Below are 12,273 nucleotides of genomic sequence, written 5' to 3' on the forward strand. Positions count from 1 at the left end.
AATTAACCCAAATAGACGGCAAAGCAACGACGTTACGTGCTGTCATATTGCTCGATGTACAACGCATTTCTGTTTGAAAAAACCAAGCCGCCCAAGCCTGCACATGCAGGCTTGGGCGGCTCGTTTTTTACAAAAAGAAATGCGTTATACATCGAGCAATATGACGGCACGTAACGCCGTTGCTTTGCCATCTATTTGGGTTAAATTTTTTTAATCGGGTATAACTTGAACGTACACAACTCATACACTCCACACTCACACCACACACGCACGTGCGCATCCGTATACATGCAAATAAGAGATTGGAAGGCACGTCGCCTCCAGTGCACTGGAAACGCACGTTACCACCGAACACGCACGCATACATATACCCTAAATTTTTTGAAAAAAATTCGAAAAAAAAATACGATCACCGAGTTGGACCACAAGCCCATTCGCAACCACAGTTACCTCGCTAAACGAGGAGGAAAAAAAACGCCTGACGTCGTCGTTCGAGGAGCCCGAGTCGTGCTCCCACCGTACACGACGACTTCCACCACCGTTGTATAAGTGAGTGAGCATCATCGGCGCAAGATCAAGTGCGAGCGCAAGAAAGGATGATGCTAAATCGGATTTGGGAGCAGTAGCATTTCGCCGCTCGTCGATGTGCAGTGTGGACCACTGGACCTGCCACCAGAGAGCACGTCGGCGTACGTCCAACCTGGGGTGGAAGGAGATCGGGTACACGTACTTCACACACAAGTCGCTGTCGTTTTGCTTCATCCGGTTCTGCGGAAGATGCGTCCAGCTCTTTGAGAGATAGCGAGGGGATAGCCCTCTGGCACGGCTAGCTCTGGCTCCGGCTTTATGCTACAGTGCTAAAGGAGTTAGAACTGGAGAAGCTAGAAAACGTGTTTTCTTTGGACTCCTAATTCATTTCACGAGAAGAGAGAAAAACAGCTTTCTACTACAGTAGCTACTTTAGATGAGCTAAAGCCCTTAGAAGCCTTGCCAAACAGGCTCAAGAAACGAGTGGATATGAAAGAGAAGCGATGAGAAAGACAACACAAGGGATAAAGAAACGAGTGGGTGAACATGATAGGCATGTCAGTTTCTTTTATTCGTATTGTGATCATAAAAATTATACTAAAATATGTAATTGTGCTATATTTTAATTAGCAATATATTTTATTGTATGGGTGATTTTAAAAATATTGTAGTTAAGTTTATCTATGATTAATCTCATTTGTATCAAGTAAGCAATAAAATGATATACAAAGATCTTATTCATACTTGACCATGGTTGTATGCATGCATTAAATAGTTCTTAAACAGTTGTACAAGCTGTGCGTGTGATTTTTTTAAAAAACTTAGGGCAGTCCCAATGCTAAAAACTACGTATAGTTTCTATACCTATTAATTTTCATAGACACTATGTATAAAAACCATGGTTCCAATGGATAGTTTCTATAGAACAACTTTTTATCCAATCACATACACTCTCTCTCCATTCGCTACCAATCACATCCCTTCGTGTCTTGGTTCTCGTGTAGACATGGTTTCTAACTTAGACCCGGTTTCTATGATTTTTGTTCTCTCTCTTCAATAACTATCTTGCCACATCAGCAAAATGCTTAGGTGGCAGTACAATTAATGCCCATAGAAACTATAGTGATTTCTGCATTGGGAGTGCCCTTACACAAAACAGTTCTTGGTTGGCCATGCAGTGCAATGTGCAATCTCCATCCAGAATAAAGCGCGTCAAGGGCTCACGGCGTCACCTAGGTAGCTGGGCTGGCTTCATAAATTGCGTCGAGAAGACTTTTACCGATCGAGCATGGAGAGCCAGAGCGATGTCCCGCTCCTCCCGAAGCTCCCGCAGCCGCCGGCGGAGAAGAGGGGAGGAGGCAAGATTATCCAGGGACACCTGGCGAGGGAGGTGTGGGAGGAGTCCAAGAAGCTGGGGGAGGTGGTCGGCCCGGCCGTCTTCATGAACCTGGTGTTCTCCTCCATGAACCTCGTCAGCCAGTCCTTCGCCGGCCACCTCGGCGACCTCGACCTCGCCGCCTTCTCCATCGCCAACACCGTAGTAGACGGCTTCAACTTTGCCATGCTGGTATGTGCATACAGATTACAGACGCTTCTCTTGCTGCCTAGCTATATCTGCTCTCTCGTTGTAATGTGTGAGATCCATATCTAATCCACCATTAACCTCCACTACTCCAGTATCCAATGAAGGCATCGGCTTCTCTGGGCAGAGCATGCCTTTTTTTTGCATCGTAATGGACTAGAAGAAAGAACATTTTACATACCATTGACTCACTGTTCCATAGGATTCAGAGTGTTATCCTCGTCGAACTACATAACGACGCAGTTGTGCAAACAATCTGTAGTTTCTACAAGTAGGATAAATTTTATGGCTGTACGTACAAAACGTAGGACCAGTAGGAAAAAGAAAAGGCAGGAATCAAACATCTTGGGTACTGAATTCCAATAGTGGATTGAAAATGCAGAAAGTACACAATGCATGCATTATTTGTAATCCGTAATATTTCGTTTTGGTAAAGAATGTTTATCACATTTATTAAGTTTGCAATTCTTGGGTATTCAATTCCAATAGTGGATTGAAAATGCAAAAAAGTACGCCATGCATTATTTGCAATCTGTCATATTTCCTTTGGTAAAAAAATGTTTTACCAGCCTTAGATGAATATTTTCTATCACCATTGCACCTATAAATTGGAGGCCCCTACAGAGTCTCCATGCATGTTAATGCTCGCAAGACGAGGTAAAAAAAATAAGACGTAGAAATTCTTGCAAAAATTAGAGATCTGGTCATCAATTCAGTAAACCATCAATGATATGGTAATAAAGAAAACTAGACCAACCTAGAAGTAACTAGATGATATTTTACTAAGAAGAAAATAGCACCTAAAATCTCCTCAAGGCATCGATGATAATAATGATAAGGAAAAAGTCTACATCACCCCCAAACCTTTAGCACTATGGCTACTTCACCCCTGAAATTTGAAACCAGGTAACAAGCACACTAAACTTTTAATTTACACCCTACAATGATTTTGCCTCCCGGATTTGCCTACGTGGCTGTCCAAGCTGGACCTTAGGGACACACTGGCAGAGGGCCGCTGGTTAACGCAAGGCGCAGTTCGCGCACCTTGCAGCTGTAGGTGTCCCCGCTTGACCTCGTGAGGGCGAAGTACGGGGCGCAGATGGCGCGTGTGGCATCCTGGATCTCGCGCGTGTACGGGGCTCAACCTCACGCGTTGCGGTCCAGGTGCTCCTCCACCGTGTTGCTCCGGATCTTGTCCCGCACCCACCCCACGATGTCCTGCCCCTCGCCGGACTCTGCCTCCACCGCGCGGCGACACGTGATGAGCTCCATCAGCACCACGCCATAGCTGTAGATGTCGCTCTTCTGGTCCACCTTCAACGTGTGCCGTACTCTGCAAACATTCCCATTCCGATTGCATGTCGGAACAATCGCTTCAGATCGATTCATGGATGGATCGGCGATGATGCCAGCCTGGCGCGATGTAGCCGTAGGAGCCGGCGACGACGGAGACGGACTCGTTGGTGCGGTGCCAGTGCGCGGGCGAGGCCGAAGTCGGCGATGTGGGCCTCCGTGTTAGCGTCGAGGAGGATGTTGTTGGACTTGATGTCTCGGTGGATCACCGGCGGGTGGCAGTCGTGGTGGAGGTACGCCAGCCCCTACGCCACGCCGGCGGCGACGTCGTAGCGGGACACCCAGTCCAGCAGCGCGCGCTTCTCCGGCGGCCCGTGCAGCGCCTCCCACAGGCTGCCGTTGGGCATGAACTCGTGCAGCATCATGGCGTCCGCGTCGTTGTGCACGTACCCCAGCAGCCGCACGATGTTCCGGTGCCGGAGCCGCCCTAGAAGCGCCACCTCCTTGAGCACGTCCGCGTTCAGGTCACTCGCCGACGCCACGGCGTCGCCGTCCACCAGCGTCGGCCACCACAGCTTCTTCACAGCGATCACGGCGCACGCGCGCACGGGAGCTCCGCCCTGTACACCACCCCGGTCGCGCCCATGCCCACCACATTCGCCTCCTTCACGCACGCCACCACGTACGGCGGCGCTCGTGAACCCGGGCTGCTAGAACGCCGTCAGCCGCCACGGCACTGCTTCACACGGCGCGAGGAGCGAGCGGTGGAAGGACAGGGCCACACGGAGGGCGCCGCGGGCCTAGACCCGAACCCCGCCAACGCCAGCGCTTGCGTGCCGGCCATGCCCTCGCCAGTCGGGTTCAGGCCCCACGCAGCCCACTCGCAGGCCGCTGCAGGTGCCGCCATGGACGTCAGGTAGGAGATGGAGCCGAAGGTGGGGGATGACAGCTGGGCCCGGCAGCCACTGTGTCACTGTCTACCAACTTGGAGCGCCACGTGGGCAAAACCAGGTGCTCAAAACCGTCCCGGGGTAAAAATGACTGTTTTTGTAAAATTTAATGTGTTAGATACCCAGTTTTATAGGTCAGGGGTTAAGTAGACCATCCACCGAGGTTATTTATAGACTTTTTCCTAATGATAATAATGACTATGGTATCTCTTCTCTTTTCTAAAAAGTTACCGCATCTGCCACTGTGACAAACAAATAAAATAACCCAACAAATTGTATCTATTTTGTTTACCTCTATCACTATAAAACATAAAAGTGACCATCTAAATTACCTACCCTGCCATTATGATAAACAATCTACACAACCCCATCAATTTGCATCTAAACTGCATGCTTATGCTATTTCTAAAATAGAACTAAACCCATTAAATCTACATCTAAATTACTAAACATGCTATTGTGAATTTTTCAAATAACCATAAATCATACTATATATGTTTTTAAATTACCCACTTCCACAAATATTAATATATACAAAGTTACAAACTAACTTAAAGTAAATTAAACATACATGTTGTGCCATCACTTAGATTACGTTTTTTTTAAGAACGGCAAGAGCTTTGCTGCAAAATGTATTAGATGAATGAATGAAAGAGAAAACAGAGACAAAACAATAATTAAAAAAACCACCTGCCGACTCAACTATGTGGAAAGCAACTAGAATAAAAAAAACAATTGAAAGAAGAGATAAAATAAAAAGAGAACGCTAAAGGTCCGACTGGGTGGCCAAGAAAACTGAAAAAAAAAATCCTCACACTGAAAATAAGAAACACTAGAGGTGGTTCAAGATGAGGCGTTGGCTTGCTGTGTTGCATGGTTGAATATAAGGCTGGACCAAAAACTTGAAGCTCGTTAGCTCGCTCGGCTCGTGGCTGACTCGACTCGACTCGGCTCGGCTCGTTAAGATAACAAGCCGAGCCGAGCCAAGATTTTAGCTCGTTAGCTATAACGAGCCAACTCGAGCCAGCTCGCGAGCCGCTCGCGAGCTAAACGAGCCAAGCTTTTAGGAAAAAAAGTATCATTTAAGGTAGTTAGATGCATGAATACTATAGTATTTTATTATACTTGTATATATATTAGCGCATATTAATTTTTTTATTCGATTTAAGGTTGTTAGATTCATTTCTTTTGTATTATTATTATTCTCAAACTTTAGATAAATGCAAATATTATATTTTGTGTATTTTTTATACCTGGCTCGCGAGCTTAACGAGCAGCTCGAGCTTTTAACGAGCCGAGCCGAGCTGGCTTTCTGGCTCGTTAGGATAACGAGCCGAGCCGAGCTAGCTCGTTATCTTAACGAGCCAGAACGAGCCGAGCCCAAACGAGCCGAGTCGGCTCGTTATCCAGCCTTAGTTGAATATCACATACATGCAGAGTTGCAGACATGTTTGAACAATCTAAAAATTGTTCCTCTAGTGACCGGTATACCAACAATTCGTTTAAAATATACTCCCTCCGTTCCAAAGTATAAGTCGTTTGGGCTTTTCTTGATAGGTAGTTTTTGTTATACACGTAGATATACAATATATCTAGATACAAAGTAAAAAGAATGCATCTAGAAAAGACAAAACATCTTATAATATGGAATGAAGAGACTATTAACATCCATAAAATAATTTGTGTAAGTTGTTACTTTAGATATTTTTTAGACATATTTCCTATACTCCAGTCGCCTGAATTTTGTGTGTTGTTCAGACGATGTTTTATGATGAATTTTACGATGTTCACGTAGTGTACTTGTAATGTTCTATGACGTATTTTACGATGTTCTCGTACATACGATAGTCGCCTGAATTTGTGTTTGCTGTTCAGACGACTGTGGTGATGTTCGCGTAGTGTACATGTAATGTTTTATGATGTATTTTGTAATATTCGCATAGTATACACGTGATGTTCTATGCCTGTCGTACGAACAAAAGTCTATATTTCAGGTAGCAAATCCCTTTTTTAGAATTGGAGGGAGTACATTTTAACTTAAATAATATGATACATCGATATTAAAAATATATTTTTAAACACTCTATTTTTAATAAAAACGCTACTACACACTTGAATTTTTGATAGAGGAATTTGCCCCACTAACTGCAGTGATCTGTCAGCTTGGCATGGCGAGTGCAACGGAGACGCTGTGCGGCCAGGCGTACGGGGCAAAGCAATACCACATGCTGGGGATCTACCTGCAGCGCTCGTGGCTCGTTCTCTTGGCCTTCGCTGCGCTGCTCGCTCCGGTCTACGTCTTCAGCGGGCAGCTGCTCGCCGCGTTCGGCCAGCCCGCCGAGCTGTCGCGCGCGGCGGGCTCGGTCAGCATGTACTTTCTGCCGTCGCACTTCATGTACGCCGTTCACCTGCCAGTCATGACATTCCTGCAGTGCCAGCGCAAGAACTGGGTCCCCGCGGTTGCCACGGCGGTGGTGCTCGCCGTGCACGTCGCCGCCACCTGGCTCTTGGTGAATTATCTCGGGCTCGGGATCTTTGGTGTGGCCATGGCGTTCAACCTCTCCTGGGTGGTCTTGGCAGCGCTGCTGCTCTCGTACGCCCTCGGCGGCGGGTGCCCGGAGACGTGGAGTGGGTTCTCTGCGTCGGCGTTCGTGGACTTGAAGGAGTTTGTTACGTTGTCTGCGTCGTCGGGTGTCATGGTGTGGTATGTACCATTGCGGTATATATGTATAGTATAGTATCTCAGTGCATTATTCTGGAGCAATATCATCTTGTTTTTTTTCCTGCTTCTTTGTAGCTTGGAGAATTGGTACTACCGGATATTGATTTTCCTCACGGCTTACATGAAGAGTGCAGACCTAGCCGTGGATGCACTGTCTATCTGGTAAGTCGACAATCTCGTGCCACCTTTTTATTTACCAAGAAATCTCAAATTGGTTGATCTCACAGAGTGCATTTTACTATTTCTTCATTTTTCCTTCGCTTGAACAGTATGAGTTTGACCGGATGGGAAATGATGATTCATATGGGATTCTTAGAAGGCACTGGGTAAGCAACTAAATGGCATAGCTGTAATACTATCTAACAGCTAGCACTTCTCGCAAAGAGTTAATCACGGTTCCTTCCTTGTTGTTTACAAGTGTGAGAGTAGCTAATGAACTCGGGGCGGCCAATGGAAATGGTGCAAGATTTGCGACAATCGTATCAACAGCAACATCCTTTCTGATCAGCCTCTTCGCTAGTTTTCTGGCACTGATTTTCCACAACAAGCTGGCCATGATCTTCTTATCAAGTGGGGCTGTGATAGATGCAGTGGATAACATTTCCGTTCTGCTGGCCCTCACCATCCTTCTGAATGGGATCCAACCTGTGCTCTCTGGTATGCCGTCCGCCGAAATAAGAGATATACACATGGTGGCGTAACGCTTGATTTAGAGTAGTTTATTTATGGGTTTTCCCTTGGCATTAATTTTCCTTAGGAAGATAGCCATAATAGTTTCTTGATTCTTGCTACAATTGCAGGAGTTGCTATTGGTTCAGGGTGGCAAGCTCTAGTTGCTTATGTGAATGTTGGAAGTTACTACTTGATTGGCGTTCCTCTTGGTGTTCTGCTAGGATGGCGTTTCAACTATGGCGTCCCTGTATGCATTTAAGTACAAAAATATTGTTGAACAACATGGGATTTATGTGTTCTAGTACTTACTTAGTCTGCAATTTGTGTAGGGCATCTGGGCCGGAATGATCAGTGGCACAACAATGCAGACTCTATTTCTGGCACTGATCACCCTTCGATGCGATTGGAATAAGGAGGTTCTGTTTTTTCTCTTTAACATTATATTGCCATAAACTCATTTCGCATTACATGATTGATCTTGGGTTCGGATGACTCCCGGGCCTGGCCATTTATCACTTCTCAGGGGGTTGCCACAGGTGCTAAAGTCTTTCGGTTTTGCAGGCACTGAAAGCTGGTAACAGAGTGCGGCAATGGAGTAGCACCAACTGAGCTTGGAGCCTTTATGCCATGACAGAGAAGTAACGAGATTTATATTGCTGTAGGCCTGTAGTCATCTTGCTTCCAATGGTCACTCCATCCGTGTAAGGCGTACGTAGGTAATTTTAGTTTTGTACCAAGGCAAATTTTTCTAATTTTATTCACCAATTTATGTTTTCATAACGAAACAGTTTATTATATCAAGAAGATACAATAGCACTAAAATCACTTTTAGTCTCTACACGACTAGGGAGTACACAGCCTAAGACAATAAAAAAAAAGATATGCCAATATCTATCTTGTCACAGTAAGCTACAACACATAACTTTTATTTTAGAGGGTTTAACCTTTGTGACATTATAAAAGATGGTCACGACCTACAAATCACTAAAAAGTTCGTCCACGCCATTCCATCCACTTTCCGTTGGGTTTTCGTTGTTTGCCACCCCTGACATATGGATCCGGCCAGCAAAGTGTCCAAAATACCCCCAATCCTAATCCCTCTACACGCCGTGGTCCTCGCGTTGCACCTCCGCGTCTTCTCCACCGTGCTCGCCGCCGCCACTCTAAGTGGCCGGGCTAGCTAGAGCGAGCGCACGCCGTTCGCGGTAGCCGGGGCACGGCAAGGCCGGAGCTCGCCTCATCGCGTCACGCCTGCTGCCTACCGAGGACCAGCTGCGGTAGCTCCGCGTGCCGCTTGGATGGAGGTCGAGCACCGACTCCTGGCCCTCGTCGTCGCCCGGTGTTTTCTTTGAAATTGATGAAGATGATAGAGTCAAGATATTCATGTGCCATCGAAAACATCAAATAAAATAATAAAAAATAGCATTGTAAGTCTCTAGTACTCTTTTATGCCTATTTTTTGAACTATTTATATTGTATATAGTTGATGGTTTCAACTTAATCCTTGAATTTACCGAATCACATTGCAAAATTTATAATTGTTACCAAATTGAATGGATTTATCGAATTGTATATGAAATTTTTTGGACGGCGTACCCTAAACTAAAATCCTAGATTCGCTACTGTCTGGAACCACGCCCGCATCTGCCACACCTGCTCGGTGTGTCGGGCAATCAGGTGTGACTGCTCGGTGTTGATCAGTTTTGCCTTCTTCCTGGTGATCAGTAGTGGTCTTCTTCCTTGGTGGACTACCTTCCTGCATCGACCGGCGTCCGTGACTTCGAGCAATGCATTATATCGACTAGTGCGCATGGAGCCACCGTTGCCTTTGGCATTGGTCCCTCCATCGGGTATATTTGTGATCTAACTGTTTCTATGTTCAATAAGATATCTGTGATGTCGTTTATGATCAGTATGCTCGTCATGGTTGTCACTGTTGTGAATATCAGTAGTTCATATATGCTTATATATGTTATCACAAATCTGCTACTATTTTCTAGGTTAAATTAAATATTAAAATGGCTAAATTTCTAACAATAATGACTTGTGCACACACGGCCCATCACTTTTTTTTAGAATTACACAGTACAATGTAGACGTCCACAACACGCACGCACACTCACCCCTATAAACACGCGTACGCAAACCCTACCCCTATGAGTACCTCCGAAGGACTGAGCCATCACATCTTGAAATTCACAAAGTCACCACAGGCGCCTCGCTGTCGACGGGAGCGCCGTTAAATCCTAGAATAAATTCAGGAAAACGCGAGCACTCGTGCCAAGTCGATGACTTAAATTCGGGTGAACAGGTTCCACCATAAGGAACCTAACCAACTAATCTATGATTAGTTCGCACAGCCCAGCACTTTCAGAAAAAGGATGCTGCGAAACATGATGTCTCAATACACGCTGTCTTCTGTTCAGGACGAGTTTTTTAGCATTTTTCTCTTTATTCCTTACACTTGAGAGAACATACATGGCCACATGGGGGGATACAATTAGTGGCGCCGTTAGCATATGAGTCTTCAGTACTCTTGATGAACATCTTATCAATTAAATTTGTAGTTTTGAATAAAATTCATTCTGATTAAATTTATGAAAGAATCTCAAAGTCCGTTGAAATTTGACATTCCAGATTTTCCTAAAGTATAGATAATAGACCTGTCTTAAATTTATGGAGTGAGTGATAGAAATATACCCCATTGATGTCCATGCTCTGAACTCATACCATGCTCTTTGGCTCGCTCACCACCAGCAGCAGGAGTGTGGCACACAAGTATCTTCATATGGCCAACAACAACATGCAACTACGTTAATATTCATTGATGTTAACTTAAGGGATCCGTGCCTAAGTTGTGATTATTAAAATGGATTTCAATTTCAATGATCTAAATGGGGCTTAGAAGGCATAAAGCTAAGTGTTGTCTAAAGTTTAGCCAACCTCATAAAAATTTTAGATCACAGAAGTGAGCTAAAGTGATCTAAAAAAATTTAATCCTTAACTTTAGACGACTAAACTTTAGACTAGAGAAATCAAACATATCCTAAGGTCCCGTTTGGATCCTTGGAATTGAATTTATTTTAATAATCATAATTTAAACACATATTAATTAAGCTAATATGGTTGTATATAGATTATATTTGTATATTATTGCTGGCTAATACGAGAGAGATAATTATGTGTTCTATTTCTACCGTAGGGGAGCGAATTGAAGAGCGTGCTATAAGTTGCAAACTAGAAACGTAACATGGTGATCTATAGAATCAATTTCCATCTCTCGTCCTATGATTTTGAGATAGGCTATGCAGACTTTGAAAAGTGGTAGAATGTCAAATTTCAAGCCAAATAGCCTACTTTATTAAGTAGATTTGAATTACAAGAATCCAAACAGCCCATAAGAGAATTTTAATTACGAAACACTGTACGCTTGTTCAAGTAGACGTAGATACACCCGGCCGGAAGCGGGGATGGAACATTGGGATATTTCTGTGTGACAAAAAAAGTTTGAAATGGAGTTCTCTTCAAGACTTTGTTACAACGATAGAATATTATATAGAAGTACAAATACAAAAAAAATATATACTCCCTCCGTTCTGAAGTATAAAGATACGTAGTAAATTCGATGTATCAAAAGTTAAAGCGACATATAATTTGAAATGGAAAGAGTATTAAACAACACTTACGCGCCCCATCACACATGTCTTCATCTCTTCTTATAATGAACTATCGAACTTGCGGTAGACTTACGTCGCATTAGCGTACCCGTCCAATGTCCAAGTAGACTACGTGAAGCCGATGCAAACGAAAATAAAGAATCTAGCTATACCGTTTCGCTTTCGCAGCAACTAATTAACCGCGTGCATGCAGATAGTATGACGCCATTTATGTACTAGCAACCTTGGACTTGCGTGCCATGGTAACCACATGGTGAAAGCGTTCCGCGTCACAGGGGACCTTGAGCACCCCCTGCTGCCCGTACCCAAACTGCTGTTCGGCCATCTCCAGCAACGCCGCCATGCAGGGCTCCTTGAGGTCTCTCACGCGCACCAGGACCCTCGTCTCCCAGCCTGCACCTTCGTCGTCGTCGCCGCCGCGAACCAGCACTAGGGGGAGATACCCTTTCGGGACGGTCCTCTGCTTGTCATCGTCTTCACGAATAGCACCGGGCACGCAGCTCGCCAAGGCCTTGGCGGTGGCCTTTCTTGTCCAAGCGGCCATTGTTGTTCCTGTGATACGTATAGTGCTGTGGATTTGCAGGGTGGATACTGGATAGGCTATATGTGCCGGCCTTTTTCTTATGATGACTTGATGCTCAAACTCGATGAAGAAGAAGAGATGCAACGCAATGCGGGGGTTTTTATATAGGAGTGCTGGTGGTGGAGGTTCAAAGCCGGTTAGGACTTTTTCCAGTTCAGTCGACAAACGTACGTGACTTGTGTGATTGGGCATAGTGACGCTGACCTGTACGTACGTAGGTTCGTACGTAATGTAAATTGACGAGTCACGGTCTGTGTTATATATTT

General features: G+C 44.9%; 2 protein-coding genes across 2 annotated transcripts; one reads left to right on the plus strand and one right to left on the minus strand.

Moving 5' to 3' along the window:
* Window positions 1-1,816: 1,816 nt before the first annotated feature.
* LOC136551960 (protein DETOXIFICATION 27-like) lies at window positions 1,817-8,432 on the plus strand. The gene is made up of 8 exons (XM_066543485.1): window positions 1,817-2,095; window positions 6,516-7,057; window positions 7,151-7,237; window positions 7,345-7,401; window positions 7,494-7,732; window positions 7,876-7,994; window positions 8,077-8,163; window positions 8,309-8,432. The coding sequence occupies exons 1-8, from the start codon at window positions 1,817-1,819 to the stop codon at window positions 8,354-8,356; spliced, it is 1,458 nt and encodes a 485-aa protein (XP_066399582.1). The 3' UTR covers window positions 8,357-8,432.
* A 3,200-nt stretch (window positions 8,433-11,632) lies between these two features.
* Window positions 11,633-11,968, minus strand: LOC136548749 (auxin-responsive protein SAUR71-like). The gene has a single exon (XM_066540166.1). It carries the CDS (start codon window positions 11,966-11,968, stop codon window positions 11,633-11,635), a length of 336 nt encoding a protein of 111 aa, XP_066396263.1.
* Between the last annotated feature and the right edge of the window lie 305 nt (window positions 11,969-12,273).

The sequence above is a fragment of the Miscanthus floridulus genome, chromosome 4 (assembly GCF_019320115.1).
Source record: "Miscanthus floridulus cultivar M001 chromosome 4, ASM1932011v1, whole genome shotgun sequence".
In the NCBI taxonomy this organism is placed as follows: domain Eukaryota; kingdom Viridiplantae; phylum Streptophyta; class Magnoliopsida; order Poales; family Poaceae; genus Miscanthus; species Miscanthus floridulus.

Coding starts and splice junctions, on each gene's coding strand:
- LOC136551960 (XM_066543485.1), top strand. CDS start 1,817: ATGGAGAGCCAGAGCGATGTCCCGCTCCTCCCGAAGCTCCCGCAGCCG. Junction 7,402..7,493: donor GGATTCTTAGAAGGCACTGG/GTAAGCAACTAA, acceptor GTTGTTTACAAG/TGTGAGAGTAGCTAATGAAC. Junction 8,164..8,308: donor GATGCGATTGGAATAAGGAG/GTTCTGTTTTTT, acceptor TCGGTTTTGCAG/GCACTGAAAGCTGGTAACAG.
- LOC136548749 (XM_066540166.1), bottom strand. CDS start 11,968: ATGGCCGCTTGGACAAGAAAGGCCACCGCCAAGGCCTTGGCGAGCTGC.